Genomic DNA, 24,241 nt, shown 5'->3' on the forward strand with positions numbered 1-24,241 from the left:
TTTTTGTGTAAATCCCATGCGAATTCCCATGTGAAACGCATGTGATCATATGTGAAATCAGTTTAACTAGGGCTGTCACAATAATGAAATTTGGCTGACAGTTAATTGTCTAATAAATTGTGACGATTATGACGATTAATTGCTTGTTTTAGGGCTTTAGTTTTTTTATGGATTTTTGTTTGTTCATGAATTCATTATTTAATTTAAATCTTTTGCATGATTTACCTGGCAGTAAATATTAATACATATAACACATATTTAAAATCAATTATTAAGTGAATATATCTTTCAAAAACTAAAAAAAATCCTGAAATTTGTAATTGCTGTTTTGGAAATGTATAGCCTGACATTGTCATACTCAATTCTAGTCAGAATTTGAGTCTGATACCGCTCAGTTGAGCTATAATTATGAGGCGTGTCTCAATCGAAAAATGCCTCTGCACTCAATTGGATAAACCTATGACCAATCAGAGCAACGGAGTGTGTGACGTACGTTAGGTCTTTTGCAGCCTGACCGAACTGCTAGTTATTTCGCTACAATGACACTTTTTGTGATTATACTAAGTCTTAGAGAACGTACATCAACACCTACTATGTTTACAACATTTCGTTTATATCATAACATTAAGTATTTACTAAGTCATACAGTAAGACTATCTCTTACCATTTGAACGTTAAGTGAACTTCATCCACGACGATACCCATTACGTTGGCTTGAAAATATTGGAGCCTAGCATGGCCCTCCACTTATTCAGCAACCACGATTCCGAGCTTCCGAAAAGAAGCTGGCAACGACGCTAATTATATACATCTCGTCATGCATGGCGAGTTGCATCGCCTTGATACCAGTTTCAGTTGCGACCAACGTTTGCCGAATCCCGTAAGAAGGACGGCAAAAACATCAACAAATGCCTTGCTCGCGTTTCTCTGTTCCTCTTTTAAAATCAATGCTCTGTCGATATCTTTTAGAACAGACTCAATGTCAGAATCCACACATCTGAATTCTACAGCGGCAGCCATTTCGTTAAACAGATTAAACACGCGCTCTTTGGTGACGTGGTTCATTACGTTACTGTTGATCATCTGTCCATCATCGTATAAAGCCCGCCCTGACAATTTGATTGGTTCGACCAGCTTTTGGTCTAGCATAGTAGCTCCTCAACGCAGAAACCCCAGACCGATCTTCCCGTTCTTAAAATGTTGTGTGCGGGGCTAAGATCGGCTGGCATCCAGGCTAGGAAATTTATGTTTTACCTGGCAATTCATACTGATTATCAAAGTTTTGCAGCATTTCTTTAAATGCTGTTTTTCCACTGTATTAAATGGCTTTGCAATGTATCGCATTACATTGTCAGTCAAGGAGCGCCATTAGATACTGTCTCGTTTATACAGGCGCTGCAGCTCCCCCTTGTGTTTTTAGAGAGATATGCAATCATTGCGGTGACTGAATCATCGCAATTAGGTCAAACAATCGCGATGAGACAATTATTTAATCATTGTGACAGCCCTAGGTTGAACTTTATTCTTTATTCCATTGCTCGCCTGGCAAGACTTCGATTATTACAGTCTGTGTGTTTATGGATTTGCTGGTCTTTAGAGGCAGGGTTATGATGAGAAAATGTCCAAGGATCAGGATTTTCATGAAATGGGATAATTCAGTCTTGTGGAACAGTGAAATAGTCTACTGTATTCAGTACACTGCTGCGCTTTATCTATGATCCTTCTTGCACATCACCCATAATAAACCTTTTATGAAAAGCCTTTCAGTTCTTCACTTTTATCCTTTTATACTTATATTCATTGTCAAAGTTGATGCAAGATGTGCATTGTTGAATTCGGTCCAAAAAGATCCCAGTCCAAAAGAAGTTTGGGGTTGATGTCGGGCCAGTGGCCAGGAGTCTTTTTGATAAGCTGCTGTCAACCTGCAGACATCCTGTGTGTTCAGCACCCTTTATTCATTAGGGGCTGGAATGTGTACCTTACTACTGTACTATATCCTACAGAGCTCCAACCCTTTCTATCATCACCAAATGTCCCTAGCCAAAGCTGTCACCACTCTGGTGCCATGGACCTCTGGGGTTACTGGTCAAGGGGACTCACAAAATTTCTGTAATGAGAGGTTTGTCTATGTGAAGAAATGTATTAAAGACAACACATTGTTAGATAACTTAAAGACCAAAAGATCTTTTAATTGATTGAATGTAAAATAATATAAATGTGTCTTGATTGATCCCATTGATATTAATAACACAGGCAGACAGTCATGGTTTTCAGTGCTTGAACAAAATATCATGGAAACGTTAGCTCTCACATTATGACATATTTCACACATTGATTAACTATTACAAATTCTCCAGAAATGAATGATTGTATGGAAAAAGTAACAGGTGCAACCCTAGACCTCTGTAATTTTTCACAATGGGAAAAGTCTCTGTGTAATGCCATCTGTGAAAATACTTCTTGGACCCTCTGAGCTCATAGACATGACTGTATATTATAGTGCAGCTCTTATTTGTTCTGCAATCATCTAATTCTTAATACAGGCCCAAACTGTCAATTAATCGAATGAGATTAACAGGAAACAGATCTTTTTATTATATATCCGTTGTATTTTCTGTCCTGCATTTGATGTCGTTTCCATCGCAATTTCCAACCAACAATTTCAAACCTGACATACTGAGAACTGAGTGATGCTGTCAGTGTTTTAAAAGAAATTGTAAAAGGTCACGACTTTGATTTAGAGTGATTCAGAGGAATACAGATTTCCTCAGCACACACACACAAGGATGCTTAACAGCAAGATGGAAAGCTTTTAAAAACATCCTAAAATGGAGCTGTTCCTATCCTAATGTGTTTCCCAATAACAGTACAGAGTTTCACAGGTTTCTGACTGGTATTTCTTGCTAGAAAAGACCGTTCATTATATTATCGTTGTATTTGAAGGCAAATGATTTTGGGAACAGCAAGTGACACAATGCTCACCCCGTAGGCTAGACCGTCTCATTTCAGTTCGCTTGTGGCCTTTAAAGGCTGCCGCCTTCAAGTGTTGAGCCTTTCCTTTAAAGTCTGCGGCTTTTAAAGGATCCAGACTCTGAATTGGGATGCACCCATAAAGTTGATTATTATTCTTAGTTAATCGTAAATGTAATACTCCGTTAACTTAAATAAATCTGGCTTGATGACAAATGCAGCCTGCATATGCGACCTCTGGAGGCTGCAGCCTTCGGATTAAGAAAGGGACATTTTGTCATTTACTTCACTTATTGTTGGTTCGTGTATGCCACGTGTGTCATATATGCTCCTTTACATATATTGGACTATTGAAGCCACTTCATTCTTACTCTTTGTCTCTTGCGTGTGCTGTTTAAATTAATTGAGAAGTCTGGAATCATTTTGCTTTAAATTTCGTTATTAAATGTGGATCTCGATATTCAAGTAAATATAAATGATACCGCAGTAAGGACCATAAGCGACTTACTGTAAAGTTAATGGGGATTTGAATTAATCCGGGTTACCCGTCATTTTTAAATATTATTCCACCCTAAGGGGGAAATGAAAGTGTTTGTAGTTGTATTTGGGTTTCAGGTGAAGAAGGCAAAAGAATGTTCCTCTGTTAAAAACTTTACTACCTGCCAATGTAATGACACTGATCTGCAGAGACTGGCAGATAGAGATAGTATTTCAATGAATCCCCTCTAGAGGCATCTCTCTTACTTTTACTGTTACTTTACCTCAGTTTAGGTGTCAGACAGTGTCCCATCCTTAAGCTCATAATGAAGGGATGAATGCTATCAGACCTTCTCTGATTACATTTCACAGCACAATTAGGAAAAAGGAAAACAGCTTAGAAAATGGAGTCCCATCCAACTTCAATCCAACTTCAATCCATAAAATATTGCTATTGCAAGACCTTTGTCGTCCAGGCACATGAAACACATTCTGGCACGAGGGGTTGAAATTGGGCATTAAATGGGAAATGAATGCAGACTAACATCTGAGCAGACTCTTCAGCACCTATGAAAATAATTGGCGGGTGTAGGGGAGACCGGGGCTAGTTGTCTCACGGGTTAGTTGTCACATTGCTTATTTCAGACACACTACATGGCGCTGTGGTACATTTTTTTATATCAATCTGTCAGCCTTTGATAGCTTACTCATTTGTCTTGTAATTTTGCAGAGCAGACACAAAACATTGAGGTTAGGAGACATTTTTTATTTTTATGGGTCAGAGTAAATTTTTTATGTTGGTGTTGTTTTTGTGTTAAGAGCTTGTAGGATATTAGTCATTCAAAAACAAAACACTCATTAAAAAGCCAAAAGTAGTAGCTTTAAAGCCATGTGGTAGCTAGCTAGCTTAGCATGTTCGAAGTCGAAAGCTTATAAAAACGTATATATATATTTTTTTGGATTGTTAGATGTACACCTTGTCACACAGCAGCTTTTAGGTATTATTCTGTTTTTAAGTTTAATCTGTAAATAAGTTTTTATAAGCTGTCGACCCCAAAAAATGAGCGTTTAAAGACACAAAAATGGATACAGGCAACTTTTCATAGTACTTCTATTAGTAGAACTGCGTCCACTAGGGGGAAACGTAGTCTGCAATCCACTTTATTCTCCTTAAAATCTGGGTTTTACGGCTCGACAGCTTATAAAAACTTATTTCTGGGTTCTTTGGCTTGTTAGCTGTACATATTGTCACACAGCAGCTTTTAGGCATTATTCAGTTTTTTGTTATAAGCCAGAAATGACAAGGAGGCGGCTTCTCGCAATACAAACTCAATGGAGACGGTTGGATCGCGTTCCCCCCCGGTGGGCGTGGTTTTCAAATTTGCATAACTGCGCTCTGTCTCTATAGGGACAACCACCCCCATACCCTGTGATGGGGTTGGTTGTCACATTGTGACAGAGTGTCTTTAATGGTTAATTATTTCCTGTTGCAATACATTCTAAAAGTAAAAAGTATACACATTTAAAGCCAAGACCCCAAGTTTTCCTTTCATGTAGGAATTACTGCTGAAAGATTTTTTGAAGATGAGCAATTCATGCATGAGTAAAAATTGTGACAACCAACCCCGGTCTAACTATTATTGCAGTATATTTCTTTATTGTTTAAAATATTAAAATAGTCAATTTCAAAAAGCAGTACAAAAGTAAAACTAATGTATGAATGTGTTTAGTTCTAACGTTTGTTGTCCTATAAATAAGAAACATATGACTGATTGAGTTTTTGGGTCTGTTTGGACTTGTGTGTGTATGTCATCCATGCTTTGAGGCTTTTGGTTTGTAAGTGTCTGTGACAGTTTGCCAGAAGTTTATAGCATCATCTGACAGATTAGGAAAGGGGAGACATTTTAAGTTTTTCCTTTGGTGTCTCAATGCAGCTTTTTGTTATTAGAAAATTTTGTTATTAGAAAATCAAAACACATTACTGTACATGTTTTATTGTGGTTTCGAGGCACATGGTAACGTTTTTACATGTTAGCTTTGAACATTACACCCACACAACTGAAATGAGTGAATATCAGGACATCTTAAATTATATTCTAATATAAATGAAGCCTATCCGGAAAAAATAGTCAAACAATTGTCCCTAGCTATCACTGGGGCGGTACCCTTTTAAAAAATACATCTTGCACCTAAAGAGTTCATATTAGTACACCAGAAGTATATGTTGGTACAAAAGAGTGCATATTAGCACCTCAAAGGTATATATTGGTACCAAATGTATATGTATCTGTACCTAAATGGTACATATTAGGACCCTTTAAAACAGGTACTGCCCTAATGACAGCTCAGTTATTCTGACAGTGTAGGAGCATTATTTATTTATTTATTTATTATTCTCAATAATGCAATGCAGTTTTTTAAGTAGTGTTAGAGAGTACAATGTGTCTGTCCAGGAAAAAAAAAACCCTGAACAATTATTTTAGCGAAATATCTCAATAACATTTTTGCAGATTTTAATTTGTTCCTTTGTGTTAACATCACATCTCAGATAAGTAGATACATGAATTTGAATGACTTTTTTGTTCTTACATCATCATCTCTGAACATATTCTAGGTTCAGAGGTGGTCTGTGATGAATTAAACGGGCAATGCATGCAAAACACCACAACCACTAGCCAGGGAGAAGAGTGTCATCTTAGCTTCCTCAAATGTTTTTTAAGATGTCAAATAAATCTTTGGTGTCTCAAGAGTACGTATGTAAAATTTTAGCTCAAAATATCATATATACATTTATTATAACATGTTAAAATTGCCTCTAGTGAGCAAAAATGTTTTTGGGTGTGTCCTTTAAAATGGAAATGAGCTGATCTCTGCACTAAATGGCAGTGTCGTGGTTGTATAGTGCAGATTAAGGGGCGTTATTATCCCCTTCTGACATCACAAGGGGAGCCAAATTTCAGTGACCTATTTTTTCACATGCTTGCAGAGAATGGTTTACCGAAATTAAGTTACTGGGTTGTTTTTTTTCACATTTGGTAGTTTGATAGACGCACTGGGGACCCAATTATAGCACTTAAACATGGAAAAAGATTTTCATGACATGTCCCCTTTAAGATGCAAAAGATCTTGTCTCTCCATTGTCTTGGAAAGCATATACCCCAAAAGTGTGAAAGTGGTCTCAGTGTCTTTATAGTATGTGGTGGCTATGACGGCTTTCATCAGGTTATCAGATTTGCTGATGTGTGACTGCCATGAACAACGCTGCTATGTGCTGAACAGCTATATGAGTGACGACTGAGGTCTGCTGAGGGGTGTAAAAAGCTCTTTTCACCAGCATGAATGAAACAAAAGATCAACCACTCAGGAAACACTCTCAAATCCGTTATGGCTCATGTACCTTGTATCATGTCTTGTGGGGTACAAATCTTAGTTACGTTGGAATTTTGGGAGAGGTTAAATGTTATTTCTGCATCATCCGTGTAAATGATCCATGTTATGAGACTTTCTGTTTGATTTTTGTTCAAGGCATCTTTTTCTCTCCCAGACGACCGTAATTCTGACATCCAATAAAAATGTTTGCATTGCTTTATGAAATTACTTCATGCTTTTTATTTAACTGTATGCATATCGAAACAAGTTCTGTTTTTCGCTTTTGGAAGGATGACCTTTAGTTGTTAAATGTGCTTGAGGGCTCTGTTGTGCAGGCAAGAGATGGAAAGTTAATCAGGAATCCTTCTGTGTCCTGTGGGGATCAGGTGGGTTAAAATGTAGCCCTTCATGGGAATGGTTCACCTCAGACTCATTCATCAGCAACAGTACTAGATGTGCATTATGGAGTAGGGTCATCTGTGCAGAAGGTTACTTTACATAAGCCCTCAAGATTCAGGCAGTTCGAGACTTGCCATTTTACCCTATGATGAACTCAAAAATTCAGGAGAGTAAAACCATGATAATTATGTACAGTACAATATTTGTTTTGTCTTATGTATTAGAATAAGTTGTAACTTTGTGATTTTTGTGCAAAAATTCATTTGTAAGATAAACATGGTCTCATTATTTGTTTTTTGGAGCAGTTCTTGCATGCAGTCTCATATAAAACAATTGTTTTTTTCTGGCCTTTCACAGAGGAGTTTAGTACACATCTGAATATCTTCACACAAAGGGTGGATTTACTGGAGAAGATATCAAGCTTGGTACCAAACAGCAGGAACGTGACCCTTTATGAGGACAATCAGAGCTGTCCAGTGCTAGACATTGGCCTGTATGCGACTCTTACTATGCCAACTCGGCAAGCATTTGGATCAAGGTTTGACTTTTACAATTTTCATTTTTTTGCTTTATTAGAAGACAGAACTTTACAAATGGATTTACAATCATATAGATTATGTTTTTTTATCTATATAAGAACAAGAAAAAAATTTATTATAGAAGAATAAAGGAAATGAAGGCCGTAACATATCACAGCCATATCCTATACCAGAACTGTTTACATTGCATGAAGAAATTAGTCTATAGGATATCCAAATTTTTCATTTAGGTTTAGGTGAAAATGCCTAGTATGCATTTAATTTTGACATGAAATGAATAAACTATATTGTATACAAAAAAAAGTTTTTATGGTTTTTGCATTGCAAAATAGGGTACACTTTACAGTAAAGTTGTATTTGTTAGTTTATGGGATTCCAACTGCATATTTTAGTTCCAAGCCAACTTCTACGCACCTGCTTCTAATTTTTAGGTAGCCCTCAACGGTTGTGGCTAAAGAGGGGATACAGCTACGGCCAAATCTTGCGAAATGTTGGGTTTAGGGTTAGGTTTGGGGGTAGGATTAGGATAAAAACAATGCTCATCCGGTGAGATTTCAAAAGGTTTTGGCTGTAGCTGTATCCCTTTTAGCCACAACTGCCCTGAACAACTTGATTAGCAAGTTCAGGTGTGTTTGATTGGGGTTGGAACTGAAATCTGCAGGACAGGTGCATTAGTTAAAAAAGATTAGTCAAAAAAGATTAATAAATGCCAAAAAAGTTTTGCTTATTGTAAAGTGTTACCTATAACATTATATTTATTACCTGTGGCGGCCGGTGACTTCTTTTTTCGAGGGTGCACGATGTGAAGTTCGTCACAACATGTATGTAGCCCGTCATGTGTGGGGTTTGTAATTTCAAGATATGTGTTTGGCGCGTCGAGTGAACATATGTGCATCACGTGTCTTGTCAAAATAAGTGCCTGCTGCAGACGCGTCTAAAGGATTTATGATAAAAGAAAAGCTTGCGTTTGCCAGATGCTTGCATAATCTCATGTGTAATCAGAGTTTAGTGTTAAGGGAGTGTCTTGTGTGTATTTTGTGAACGTGAGTGTCTGTTTTAGCATAAACGGTTTTGACGCGTGTGCAGCAGGCACTTATTTTGACATAACACATGATGCACATGGTTCATATGACGCTCCGAACACATATTTTGAATTTGCGTCCCTCAGAGGAGCAGTCACAAGCTGCCACTGTTTATTGCCTTTATACACTTGGCAGACCCTTTTATCTATACAGATACTGTATACATTTTTATCAGTAAGTGTGCTCTTTGGGAATCAACCCCAGAGTGTTTTGCACAACTACAACAATGCTCTACCAGTTGAGCTACAGGAACATTTCTCACACTGTAAAAATTCCTTGTTACACTTATAGTTTTAAGTTTAATCAACTTGAATATACAATTAATTTCAACTTCCTTGACTAGTAAGGAGTTGCTATCAATTATAAAGTTGAAAAAAATTAAGCTAACTCAACTTTATTTTTATAATTTATTACAATTTCTTACTAATCAAGAAAGTTTAAATGAATCAATGAACTATTGTTAACAGATAAAACTTTTGATTAAAAAAAGTATAAAAAATGTATGTGCATTACAGTGCATTAGATCGTCATTGCTATAATATACTGTAGTAATTTTGTACTATAATAATTTTCATAAAAATAACTAGGACTATATAATTATTATTTTTTAATTCTATAGTATCAACACAAAACGTCTTATAAATAACCAATGTGTTTCTGTATGAATGTGTGTGTTTGCTCTCAAAGCTTTGCGGATGAATTCAGCGTACTGATTCAGCTGCGCAGCTCGCAGGACGTGGACCGAAGTTTGTTGACTTTGCTGAACTTCTATAATCACATTTTACTCCAGATCCGCATTGGCCCACACAGCATCACCTTCATCACCACACAGCACCGTGACTATGAGTACAACCACCTTAATACTCGTACAAGCACTGAGCCTTTTAAATAATTAAATAATAATATTAATAAAATAATATACCATCAGCAAGCAGCATATGTCTGTTTTGTCCATCAGGTTTTCAGTGTCAGGTCTGTCTGACTCTCAGTGGCACTGGATCTCTTTAGGCGTTTCGTTTGAATGGTTGTCTGTGTACGTGGACTGTGTGCTGGTGGAGAAAGTGAGCTGGATGTACCCTTACATGGGTATCACTACAGATGGTCTGCTGATGGTGGGAGGCATCCTAGAGGGGTTTGAGACGCCCTTTGAGGTGAGTTGGATTCACACATTCATGCATTATGAAAGAAGAATGTGAAAATAGGTTAGATTAGTGTGGGGTTTGAGAAGAATAGTCAAATGTGCTTGCCATGATTATATCATTTGTAACCATGTCTGTGAGATCTAGGTTAAAGTCTCATAATCTAATTATGAGATTAGAAGCATCAAAGTTTGATTTTAGTCATTGTATTCAGTTAAATTTCAGTCTTATGACCTTATTATGTCAATATTTAAAGGAACACACCACAGTTTTTCAATATTTTACTATGTTCTAACCTCAACTTAGCCAAATTAATACATACCTATCTTTTTTCAATACATGCACTTTTAATTTTTGTACAGCACGTCTTGAATGTGTTAGCATTTAGCCTAGCCCCATTCATTCCTTAGGATCCAAACAGGGATGAATTTAGAAGCCACCAAACACTTCCATGTTTTCCCTATTTAAAGACTGTTACATGAGTAGTTACATGAGTAAGTATGGTGGAACAAAATAAAACTTTTGTTTGGAGCCATAGGAATGAATGGGGCTAGGCTAAATGCTAACACGTTCAAAAAGCACTGTACAAAGATTAAAAGTGCACACATTGATAAAAGATAGGTATGTATTAATTAATCTAAGTTGAGGTAAGAACATAGTAAAATATTGAAAAACAGTGGTGTTTTCTTTTAAGATATTAAAGATATAAAGGTTTAATTTTCACTGAATGTTCTTTACAGAAAATCAAAATTTTTCTTTTCTATTGTGCATATGTTAAAAATGCAATGTACTTTTAAAGGCTTCGGTTCAAGTCATTCTTGTAATAAATAGATCAATATTTGTGTTACAAAGATAATGTCATTTTTACCTGAAGTTGTGAATTACTAATGATAACACAGTCTTTTCTAAAGTAATTATTCTTCCCTGATTACTGGCTGATTTAAAAGATCTTACTGCAACACATGATAAAGAATGTTTATGTATGAAACATTTGTAGCAATGCATCATGGGAAATATGTCTGGCTGCCACATCACTTTGGTTCCCGGCTGTGAGATCCATCATCTTAATGACCTTAACTTAAAAAATGAATGAATGAAACAGCATATCAGGATGTTGTCATAGCTCATGTTTGACATGTTTCTTTCCTTCACAGGGAGAACTGAGACAAATGACTTTTATAATGGGAGACTCAAATGCTGCCAAGGATCACTGTGCCTTTTACCAGCATATGTGTGAACCTTTGATAGGACACTTTACGGATACAGGAAAAAGCACTGAGGTAGAATCGAGAAGTAGTACTGCAGTCTCTTACACCAGTGATCCATTTGTTCATGTAAATGTTATTTATGCCTGTTGTAGCTGTTAAAACAACAAAAACCATTTATATTTTGATTAAAATACATGTATGTAATTTGAAAGATCAAAACTTAAAGAAGATTTTAAAGGCATAGTTCACCCAAAAATGAAAATCCTCTCATCATTTACCGTTTGTGGACCCCATTCACTTCCATAGTATTTTTTTCCTACTATAGAAGTCAGTGGGGTCCATGAACGATTTGGTTACAAACATTCCTCAAAATATCTTCCTTTTCTGTTGATCAGAACAAAGAAATGTATACGCGTGTGTAACAACATGAGAGTGTGTAAATGATGACAGAATTTTCATTTTTGGGTGAACTATCCCTTTAATAAGCAAAAATGAAAGGATTATTTTAATCCTATGGGACAGTTTTCCAGACAGGGTTTAGATTATTTCAGGACTTGGCTTTAGTAATAATAGGACATTTGAGTAGTTTTTACAAACAAACCTTACCAAAAACAAAACTAGTGTCATCTTGACACAAAACACTGGCATTAATATGTTAAGATATGCCAGTGCAAGGTGTTTTTTAAATTAAGGCAAGGCAAACATGCATTTTAATGGGACTAGGATAAACCCTCTCATGGAAACCGGCCCTAAGTGTCCTATTTTAAGATATGAAGAGTTTGGTTCCAAAAACGCAATAAATCCATTTTGAGTAATTTGGGTAAAAATGTGTTTTCTATACCAAGAAAGTGACAAGATGAAAACCAATATTTTCTGTTACAAACTTTCTCATAGCATCTTTAGGTTATAATAACATTAAAAATTTAAATCCATAATTTTATTTTCAAAGATTTATTATAAAAATTTATTATTTTTTCTGCAAAATGCAATTAATGAACAGGTTTTTTTATGTTATAAATCTACTGAATCAATATATAAATGTGCATTCATCTTTGCCATGTTATATTAATTTAGTTAACTAGTGGTATACACTGATAAAAAAACATGAATGGCATTAATCAAAACACTTACTTTGTCATATTAAGAACACTGTCCTTAGAACGTCTCGCTGAACTTTTTTGACAGCAATCAGCTGTAAAATGATGTGGTCCTGCTCGATTTTTATTGACTTTAAGTAAAATAATGGAGAATGTATGAGAACAAGCAACAGCCGCCATTTTTCCGTCACCCGAGTGGCTTACGTTTCTTTCCGTCACAGAAAATCACCACAGGTTTATCAAAAGTATTATTTTGTTTTTGTTTGTTTGTTGATCACGAAGTACAAAGTAGATGAGGAAAACTAGGATTCCCTGTGTATTCAATGCACCACCATTGTTATTTACAATGCGTGGAATGGTGTGCTGCTGTGATTGGTTTAGCAGATTTATTGCATTCTGCCAAGAAGGAGGACTGGCGTTTATTGCTTTTTGGGAAAAAGGGAGATAAGATGACAGAATAACACGGCGGATATCAGATTTTGCATACAATTAAGAATTTACATTTTAATACTGACCTGATACAATACTGATTTTGATGTTAATTACATTTTTTTTAATGGTGTTTATCGCATTTTGGAACCAAACTCTTCATATATTTTATGTGTTAAAACTCTTTATCCATTACTGTTTTAACTTAAACCTTTTGAATAGCAAATTGTCAAGAATCCATTTAAACTAAAATGTTATCTACAGTATAGACCATTCAGAGTTCAAGAAAGTATGAAAGTAGGCTTAAAAGCAGTTTTGCATCAAATGTTTTGCATTATATGGTGAAACTTTCTTAATGCATAATGCGTTTTATTGACAAACATCCTCTTCTCCTTTGTTCTTCCACCAGAGCCCTTTCTTGTCCTTTGCTGACTTGACAGGGGACCAAGCTTTACCATCAGAGTCCTTAGCAGATCCAGATGACATCATTGACATGCGTTCAGTTCGAGGATTTAGGCCTGACTTCAAAGAATCCCATAATCTGGTATGTGTGAGATGATTGGAAACATTACAGTGTTAATTACAGACCCCAGGAAATCAGTTTATGAGCGATCTATGCATGAAATATAGCATATACGGCCACATAAACCAATGGGACATCACTCATACGGTGAGTCATGAAAGCTATGAATGGATAAAGGCTGAACGCACTGTGCTGAAAAGCAACCTCAGCTTCAGGTGAGGTCAGGATGATGAAGGAATGGGAAAGGAGGGATCATTCAGACTTCCCATTTGTCCTCATGAAGCTGTAGTCGTATTTTCCTACTTTTCCTACACAAGGGGGGGATGATAAATTAGCATCATGGGAACCGTCTCATGTGAGCACAGTGATGTAGCAGAGTGCACCTGTGCTAAAGAGAAATGGGGGGGGGGGGTGACAAACAGTCCTTCTGGGAGAGTAAGACAAGGCAACTCGAGAGCCTGTGGTATGCTTTAGGAATGGTTACAAATGGTGGAATTTTTTTTGGAAAGTCATTGGACACATTCATTACTTTGCATTTTAAGTGGGCTCTATACACTGCAGGATATACTTACTTGGTTATGTTGTTAGGTTGTATGTCTTATAATCCAATTATGAGATTAGGAGCATCAAAGTTTGATTTTAATAATTTATTAAAAATCTTCATATGACCTTACTCGATTAATATATTAAAGATATCAGTTTTATATTTTCGTGAAATGTTCTCTATATTATTTATCAGAAAATAATGACTCTACCTGAGTTTTGACAAAGGGTTGCATATAACAGTTTTATTATTTAAGACTGCTTTTAGAAGTTTGCATTTATGAAATTTGCTGGACACCTTGACATCCGAAACATTTGCATGGAAATTATATCTGCAAATATCTAAAGAAGATCATTGTCTTTTTGAAGTGTTGTGCTTCAGTATTAACTTCAGAGCCAAGTCTCTTTATTTCAGTTTACATTGTGAGTCATGTCATAAGAGAATTTCTTCAAGGCCTTTTAGGATGTTTCCCTGTGTGTTTTGAACAGATGCGTATTTGAAAGTATGGTGTTTTTGATTCTTGCTTTAGCCACAATCTTTAGCAAATTCAGGCATTTTATAGAAAAACTATTGATGTTTATTGAATTTAAAGGAGCAAATTAGATTAGAATCCCTGGAGTATATAGAGAGAAAATGATAAACTGTTTCTCATTAAATAGACATGTTTATTACTCTTACTGTGGACATGCGTCATTAAAACATGTGTTAACAATCCTGCAGAATACTGAGGCAACCATTATCCAAGCACATTTAAAATGATCTGAAATACTCCATAATGGTTTGTTTATTTCCATATATATCAGATTTTCACTTTAGTATACTGACAGCAGACTATTAAGGTCACAAAACAACAAGTATTATTACAGTTAGAGCAAAGCTCAATAGGAATGAATGACATTCATTTGGCCCATTATGGGTTTTATTACATGTACCACAGCGATAGTATGATTTCTGTGTCCTGTTATAGTTTACACAGTGGGCGCTTTGAGGTCAAAGATCATTGTGTATAGCCTATATTAGGGCTGTCAATCGATAAAAATATTTAATCTAGATTAATCGCATAATTGTCATGAATTAACTCGTGATTAATCACAACTTAAAGGCATGGTGCATGATCTTTGAAAGCCAATGTTGACGTTTGAAATCACCTAAACAAACACGCCCCTACCCCGATAGAATCTGGACCTTCGTTTGATTTTTTCAAAAATCACGCACCCCGCCTTTAATCCCACATTTTTATCTGTTCTATATTTAACCTTTATGCACATGTCTGTTTATTATTAGTGGAAAAAGTCAGCAAAAATAATTTAGAATAAATCCAGTTAAAGATTTTTTAAGGTAAAAAAAATCTATATCAAAATATGTTACACTTTTTTCTTTTTTTTCTTTTTTGATTGACATTGAGACACAGAGCGTTTTAAGACTGCATACTGTAAGGCAGGGGTCACCTGCAAAAATTTTTAAACAATACTAAAACATATAAACAAGTCAAATAAAATAAAATTAAAGTAAAACAAAAAAGTTTTAAGTCGACTATATCAAAAAGTAGCCCTCCAGATTGTTTTATACATTGTGGTAGCCCTTGCTTATAAAAAGGTTGGAGACCCCTGCTGTAATGAAATCCTGCATGTTTTAAAACCAAACCAAAATCTCAGACGTGCAATTAGTTAAAGCAGTGGTTCTCAAACTTTTTCAGCGTGCGCCCCCCCTTTGTGTACGGTGCATTCCTTCGCGCCCCCCCCAAAGAAAATTTATGACAAAAACAGTTCTAAAACTTCACATTTGAATTAAACAAAACATTAAATTATACAAAGTAGTGCAACCTTTTTTTTTTTTTGGTTTAATTTCCCAGAATTCATGATAATTTGATGTATTTTATAAAATGTCATAAAACTGGGGCCCCCCTGGCAACATCTCGCGGCCCCCCTGGGGGCCCCGGACCCCAGTTTGAGAACCACTGAGTTAAAGGGACAATAAGTAGGATTTACCCCCGTCTAGTGGTGAAATTGTATTTTGCATTAAAACAAATAGTGCTCTCTAGCGCCTCGCTTTTCAAAATACGTTTTGCAAACTCTGGTAGCCATTATGTAATCACTGATCTCCTTGTCTGCTTCAGCTAGTTCACATGTTCTGATTGAAAACGCATTGTGCAAACGCTTTTTGTAGGCTAGTGCTTTTTGTCCCTCTCTGCTATTATATTTTATCAGTATGGTGAAACGACATGGAAGCCTCCTTGGACTCACCCGTTCAATGTAAGTAAAAAGAAGAAAATCTAAGCTCACAAAGAAAAGTCAGATCACTGATAGAAGCCATTTGACACAAACGAGGACATATTTATGAATAAAGACATTGATTTTAATTAATAAAACACTTAAAACCCTACTTACTGTCTCTTTAAGCATTTACAGTAGGACGGTACAAATATAAATCATTTTAGATGTTTGATGATTTACTTAATTTATCCAATTATGTGCTATAGGCCAATTATGTGCTATAGGCCAAGAGTTAGAAATTACGTTAATTTTAACACATTAATTTTGACAGCCCTAATATACTTAAACATCTTCCTCTATGTGGTAGTCTATCAGACATGGTGTGCAGCACTGTCCCACATCTGGTTTAATTTGAGACATTGATGAGGCGGGGTTGTTATTTGCTACACAGTGCCATATGTCCAGTCTACTACCAGAGGACAATACTGCCAAACATGACAAAATACAAATGTATTCCTAGAGTTTGGTTAGGTAATTGTGGATAAAGTAATTACACAGTATATGAGGCAGAGAAACTGTGGGGATTCTGTTATGCATTTGTCCACAAACACTGCATGCAAATGTTCCTGGCAATGTTTGCATATCATTTATTTTTTCTGGCTGTATAAAAGTTAGATATATAATTAAGATCTCTGTGCTGTAATTTAGTGAACCCTTCTGATGCTAAAATGAGTCTGGCATTGTAGATATAAACTTTTACATTTTCAAAAATTGTATATGGCTTATGAAACACAATGTTCACAGATGTAATTTATAACTGGGAATGCATTTTTTAGATTATTTGTTTTACTGTACAACATTTTATTCTCTGTTTTTGTGAAAAAATTAAGCAAAGTTCAAACTTTGTGCTTGTTATTTTCTTTGTACGAAAGTATGTATGGCGTCTAGTGAGCATGTTTGGAATATCCTCATATCATGCTGTGATAACATGAATCTGGGATTTTGCACAAACAATGCCTGCTTGTCATTAAAGCAAAGGGGTGATATGAAGTTCATTGTCATTTTTCAGCTGTTCTGCTGATAATATGACTTGTAATAGAAAAAAATACTTTCAGACCCTACTGTACATACTGTATGTGTACATTCCATTGAACATGTCAAATGAGAAGACCACCTCCTATCATTTCTTGTGGTCTTAGCTGTTTGATTAGTTATGTGGATTTGTGGATTCCAACAAACGGCACTATAGTGAAAACTATAAAACCTCAAGAGTCAGAGTCCCACAGAAAAGTCAGGGTACAAATTCGTCATCTGTGATTGATCTCTCGGAGTAACCTCTGTTGTATTGCAGCCATTACCGCAAATCCTCACAGTTTTAATGACCTTGATGTCTCTCAGCGTCTCACTGCTTTGATTTTGACTTTGCTTTGAATCAAAGTAACCTCATCAAATCTATTTCTGGAACAGATTGTTATTTCTAATTGATGGTACACTAGTGCATTCATAAATCTATTTAGCTTTTCAGTTTTAGTGAATTTTAGTTGTCTTCTGGTGCCTGTCATGGTTTAACAGTGATGAAGAAATCCCCTGTGTTTATGCTAAATTTGCAGTAGCTTTTATTTTGGTTACAGGCTGAATTTAACTTGATAAAAGCTTTCAAATATTCCCTCTTTTCTCTTTTATATTTGAACACAACTTTAAGAAACCCTTGATGAAACTCAAGTTGGCACTGTCATCCTCATCAGTGAACAGTGTGACACACCCCTTTTTGAGACATGGGAACAGTTTACCGAAAAATGAGTTCTGCCAATAATTAGTCACCCTTATGTGCTCCAAATGCATCTGTTTTATCTGTGGAATATGAATGGTGAAGTTTAACATATTGTCTGAATTGCTCTGTTCGGTACAATGAAAGTGGATGGGGACCAGGAGCTGTCACGCTCTAAAAAGATGAAAGCACCATAAAAGCACCATGACACTATATTCCAACATCTGGTTTGCTATGTTATGGTTTTGTGAAACCATACGGTAGCTTTATGTGCGGAACAGATATTTAAGTCATTACTTGTTGTAATATTGCCTTGAAAACTTTACCTAATAACCCTGGTGACCCCATTCAAATCACTGTATTGAAAAGAGCAGCCCAGATGTTCGGTTACAAATCTCGTCTTCCAAAGAAAAAGTTAGAGTTTTAAAATGCATGAGGGTGAGTAAATAATGACTGATTTTTTTGTAAACTAGTTGTTTTTTGGTGAACAGCTTTGGTGGTCCAATTAATTACAGCATGTTAAAATTGCAAATATGAGGCCTGAGCAAAAGTGTGCCGTTTTTGGGTGTGTCGTTTAAAATGCAAATGAGCGGATGGTTTACCAAGTTACTGGGTTCATATTTATCACATTTTCTAGGTTGTTAGAAGCACCGAGGACCCAATTATAGCACTTAAACATGGAAAAAGTCTGATTTTCACGCTATGACCCCTTTAAAGAGTAACTAAACCCCTGGTGACTCCACCCACTGGCAATATTTGAAAAATGCAAGAAAATTGGGCAGACCCCAACAGAGATAGAGTGGGAAGAAATGAGCTCGTACCAAGGGTGTGGTGAGATCGGAACAAGGGCGTGGTGAGCTTGAACCTGCTTACATAGGATTGAATCCGCATCACGCGGCACCGCAACATCTAACAGGAAAATTCAACTGCAAAAGCCACCATTCAACCTGAAGAGGGCAGCACTCAGACGTTTGTTTACGTATTGCAGCATTGAAACACTTTATACCCAAATGTCAAAAAAGTTACTCAAATCAATGAATAGCAATAATAAAGCCCCATTCATACAGATCATTAACTTAAAAAAGTTGGTTTAGGGTTTAGTTACTCTTTGAAAGCCTGCAATGTATCCCATCTTTTAAAATGAAGAAGATTATAAAAATTGTATATAGTATACTATTCTACACAATACTTTGTTTACTCAACTTCAAAACTACTATGGATGCACTGAATTTTATGGCAACCGAAATTAATGACGAAATTAATAAACCAATTTTCGGTGTTCGGCCGAATAAGTGAAAAGGCAGAATAAATTTTACAGAATAATAAAATAAAATAGCAACTAGGAGAGACGTGCAAATGCAGCAAACATGTTGGTAAAAGCATTTTAAAGTGTCAGAGAAAGACGCGGAAACATACAGCACTACAAGTTCATTTATCATTTAAAATTAAGGCATCCTGAACACCATGCAGCGTATGAGAAAGACGGCAGTGGCGATTTGGGGTATTTGTCTGCTGAATCCACAAGTAGGCTACAGAGAACAAGAGACTTTAGCTGTCTACTACAGCAACTTTCAGTATGTAATAACAACTTCCTAGAACCAGTAAAGTCCTACAATGAGAAAACATGCTTATATTAAACGAGAAATAACACGTTTATTAACAATAAGCTTTTTGTTAGACTACTTTGTTGAGCACTTTTTCCTCTGTCATCTTCTGTCAATATTGCAGCTGTCTCAATCTCTCCCTTTGCTTGTGCTTAACCGGGCACACAGGTGCACGTCCGCTGCTCAACATACAGTACAGTGCTGCATAAGCGTCGTTGCAAGTTTCTTAAGGCAGAGTAATGAATAGGTTAATTGCATTTTGTGCGGGAATAGAAGATCCGATTAATATCCGTTTAGGCAAGACTCATTTATGTGGTCGAATGTAAACGGAACAGTTTTAACAAGTCTATCTATCTGATCAGAGAAGTGACCAGGTGTAACGTCCTATAATAACTGCTTGAATGTTAAAAAAAAAACTTGTACAATGGTGAGAAAATTGGCAAAATAGTTAGAACAAAAACGTATTAATTTGTTTTCGGCCTTTGGCAGAGTTTTTCATTTTATTCGGCTTCGGCCAAGAATTTTCCTTTCGTTGCATTAGTAAAAACCACCCAAAAGCCCATTTAGTTACATTTGCATGGCTATTGCCATTTGGTGATGTTCATCTTAATGCCTGCCTGAAGGTTTAGTTGGCTTGAGCGTGTGAAGTCTGGGCACTGCTCCTCTCTGGGTGTATCCGGGAATTTCTCTCTTTGGGAGGGCACTTACAGAGAGCTTTCACTGTCTGGAAGCCTTAACAGGAATACAGGGACATTGGTCCAGTCTGTATGACCAGCAGTCATGGTGTGCTTTACATGTACTGGATGTTACTTTGTACTGGATCTGCTTTTACTAGGATTATACGTGGAGGGCAAAGGAAAAGCTATGGTAGGAAACATGTACATCTTATATTACTTTTTTCCATATGAAATTAATTAGAGTTCTTTTTATGAATGAGTCAAATTGTATTATTAATTATACTTCATTTTTTGTATGATTTAATTTGAAAGATGTGGAAGTGTATTGCCTACAATTTTGAATCGTTTTTTGGTATGTTACAAAAGTGCTTTGAGCTTTATTTTTTAAGTCTTCAAAAAAAAAAAGATTTGTTGGTTCAACTTAATAAAGTAAGTTACCTAGTTTCCTTAAAATATTTTGAAGTATTTTAACTTAAACATATAAGTTAACTAACATTTTAAGTTGAATTAACTGGTTACTTACTTTTTTAAGTTGAACCAACTTTTTTTTACAGTGTTTAGTATAAAAACATCAAGCAACAGTTAAAGATAAAATACTAAGTACATACAGGTAAAAAAATATATGACTGAATCAGCTTGTATTGTACAGCTTTATATCGTTCTTTCTGGTATAGCTGAATTATCTAATTTTTGTTTTCATAAGCTTGTCACTGCTTAGATCTTTTGGTCCTAAATGACAATAGGCTGGATTCTCTAATTGATTTTAAGGACATCGTAATAAGCTAATAAAATCTAAGGGCAACAACATGTTTAGTGGCTGTTTATGGTTTTGGCCCAATTTATCTGATTCACCTGAGGTGACCTGCATGTGTACTGTGTGTGTTCACGATTGCACCCTGATCTCCTGTCTGATGTCACTGCACTTCTGTGATCCACAAAAATGTTCCCGAGTGATTTTCTTGATTTGCCCAGCTGGGTCCTTCAATGACCTGTAAAGATTTTCCTCATACCGGTGTCTTAACTAAGATTTATGGCTGCTCTACTTATTTTTTTTACTGGTGGCTTAGCCATGGTGACGACTGATAATATCCTGCCCAGGGCTATGAGCTCTAAACTCTCTGTCTCTGTCAAACATTTGTTTATATCTCTGTGTACTGTACCTCAATGCTAAGCTAGAGGACTACAGTCCGTGCTATATTGATGTGTTTATCTTAAACAGTGTAAGAATTAATTTACATTAAATTAATGTAAATGTTGGTGTTTTATTGTAAACTTGGTTATCTACATACTTGGATATTGTACATAGTCTAAAGAAGATGTATGCCTAAATGTTTTACATTTGTTTTGTAGACAAATTAACAGTCCAAACATTATTTTTTTATTACAAAACTGAATTGTTTTAAATATGTTTTTCAATTGGCTGGCTTGTACTGAATAATGAAGAAAGAGATAGGAACTCCATCAATACTGTTAAAAAGCATCTAAGAGTGAAACCCTTAAGAAACTTTTTGATAAAATATCAAGATGACATTTTTGCAATAGACAAAAGGTGACTACACTGAAGATGCTAAAATATGCACCTTGCTTGCCATGTGCAACATCTCCATTAGTAACTCACTTCCTTCCAAACAACCCACTGACTGACTTTCCGAACAAAGTGTAATTGTGTCTGTCAGCGTCTGATAATGCTCCAGCGTCTCTTCCAGGAGTTGTACCAGTGTTCTCTACACTTCCAGCCAGAGATGTAACCCGTAGCACTGAGGAGGGAAAAAAAATTATTTGGGGAGCTGTGTCACCCTTGAGAGGATCGGGTGTCGTGCTCATCTGAGGCAGCCGCCTATCAGTGTTAAGTGGCTGACTGCTCTTTCTCTGTAGCTTATTGTTACAGCAATAGAGATGGACAGTGGGATGGAGCCTCTGCGTCTCAGAGCTTTGAATTACATGTAGGCTGTTAGCCTCCATCATAAATTATGATCTGTTCGCTTGGTTCAATATGCATTGAATCTGGTGTTCATCTTGCATTGATTCATGTACTGGAAATGTATATTTTCTTTCATTGAATTGATATGATGACATAACCTTATACAAAGGTACAAAAACTATCTGTGCTGGGTTGTTTCACCCACAGTTACACTGAAAACAATAAAGGCTGGATTTACTTAAAAACATAGTGCATCATTTTTGCATACATTTTTTAAGCATTACATGGAATTTTAGGCAATTTATGCAACTGCTTAAAATTTCACGTAAAACTTACTTAAAAAGTGGATGCAAAAATGATGCACTGTAAAAAAAAAATTTTTGGCTAAGTAAATTTAACTAAATAAAATTAGTAAATTCTATTTAAAAAAAAATCTTGAGTAAAAATAACACAAAAAGATAAGTAATTCTTAACACATTATTAAGTCAATTCAATTAAAATTTATCATGTAAAATTTGTAATAAGGAAATTTAAATTTTTAATTTTGGGTTGAAACTACTTGAATTATTTTAGTAAATATAAGTAACTAGGCAGTGGACTAAAAATAATACGCTGGATTTACTTAAAAATAAAGTGCATCATTTTGCACCCACTTTTTTGAGTAAATTTTACATGGAATTTTAAGCAATTGCTTGAATTGCTTAAATTCCATATAAAAGTTAAAGGGGACATACCATGAAAATTTGACTTTTTCCATGTTTAAGTGCTATAATTGGGTCTCCAGTGCTTTTATCAACCTAGAAAATGAGAACAAGTTCAACCAAGTAACTTTGGTTTTGGTAAACCATTCTCCACAAGCATGTGAAGAAATAGATCATTGAAATTTGGCTCCCCGGTGATGTCCTATGACACACCTATAAAGTGATAATTTTAACATTTTAAATGTTAAATTATCTATAGAATATTTGAACTAAAACTTCACATATGTACTCTGGGGACACCAAAGATTTATTTGACATCTTAAAAAAGTCTTGTGAAATGTCGCCTTAAAAAAATTTAAATAGCTTACCGTAAAACTTCAAATAATAGCCCGGGCTTTTATTTACCCAAACCTATCATCACACCAGGCGTCTAAAAGAGACAGGCGTCTATAAGAGACAGGCTTTTAATTTAATTGTTCCAGCATGACAGCAGGAGGTTACCACATATTACGTTTTATTTTTAATTTGAATGTGTTTAACAAATTAGTTCGTGTAATAACAACAGTCTTAAATTATTGGCAGTATAAATAAAGCAAATAATGATATTTTTTTTATTGGTTGTTGCGTGAAATCTTACCCAGATACAACAGTGCTATTTTCTGATTGGCTATTGTGTAGCCTCTTTCTTTTTTTTGTATTGGCTCGCTCGACTAGAACTCTAGGGAAGACGGGCTTGATAGAGAGAGAGAGCAGTGCGGCCAGATACATTTTAGGCGCTGCAGCATATTAAATATGATAAATAGTGTTTCCGCGTGAAAAAATACAATGTGTGGCGGGAGTGCATGCATGACAAAAGACTGAAAGCCCGGCTATTATCAGCGGCCCCAAAACACTACCGGCCCACCGGGAAAAGTCCTGACTCTCCCGATTGCCACTTCGCTACTGTCATCATCACCTCAATCCTGGCGACGAAGCTTGTTGTGTTGTCATAGTGATGAGGAAAGGAACGACTGCGTCTGTCACGTGACATCTACCGGTAAGCAAAAAAAACTTTAGCGTGTTCAATCTGCACCATAGAACTGTCTTAAACAGACTATCTGAGGGGTTTTAGAAGATTAAATACAACCCGAAACTAAAAAACAGACCAGGCCTTTATTTGAGACAGGCGTTTATTTACCCAAACCTGTTGTCACACCAGGCGTCTAAAAGAGACAGGTGTCTATTTGGGACTCGGCTATTATTTGAAGTTTTACGGTATATTGCTTAAAATTTCATGTAAAACTTACTTAAAAAATTGGATGCAAAAATGATGCACTAAAGCCAAAAAAAATCACAGCAGGTTAAACAAGGATTGGATTTGTCTGCATTTTTAGGGTGTAGTTTTAGCACCTGTATTACTAAAGCAATGATGCAAGGTGGGTATAAGAATGCAGACATGCCAAGAAAGTAACGCAGTAGATCTTACAGTTCCTGAGTGGTTGTTTATGAGAATGCAACATATTGCTGTGATCTAATGTCAATTCGGTTTGGTGTGCGTGCCACTGTAAAAAAAAAGTTGGATCAACTTAAAAACATCAGTTA

General features: G+C 35.9%; 1 protein-coding gene across 2 annotated transcripts in view; it reads left to right on the forward strand.

The window, feature by feature from the left end:
• LOC129440148 (uncharacterized) overlaps nucleotides 1-24,241 on the forward strand; it is a 65,011-nt gene that overhangs the window by 7,594 nt on the left and 33,176 nt on the right. Inside the window, exons 2-6 of one of the 2 annotated variants that reach the window (XM_055199278.2) lie at nucleotides 7,573-7,753; nucleotides 9,524-9,682; nucleotides 9,795-9,987; nucleotides 11,130-11,255; nucleotides 13,119-13,253. In XM_055199278.2, the coding sequence (XP_055055253.2) occupies nucleotides 7,573-7,753; nucleotides 9,524-9,682; nucleotides 9,795-9,987; nucleotides 11,130-11,255; nucleotides 13,119-13,253 (794 nt within the window). Of the gene's footprint in view, nucleotides 1-7,572; nucleotides 7,754-9,523; nucleotides 9,683-9,794; nucleotides 9,988-11,129; nucleotides 11,256-13,118; nucleotides 13,254-19,936; nucleotides 20,229-24,241 lie in introns of those variants that run through there. The other variant, XM_055199279.2, reaches the window with a different exon arrangement.

Source organism: Misgurnus anguillicaudatus, chromosome 22 (assembly GCF_027580225.2).
Source record: "Misgurnus anguillicaudatus chromosome 22, ASM2758022v2, whole genome shotgun sequence".
NCBI classification, from domain to species: Eukaryota; Metazoa; Chordata; class Actinopteri; order Cypriniformes; family Cobitidae; genus Misgurnus; species Misgurnus anguillicaudatus.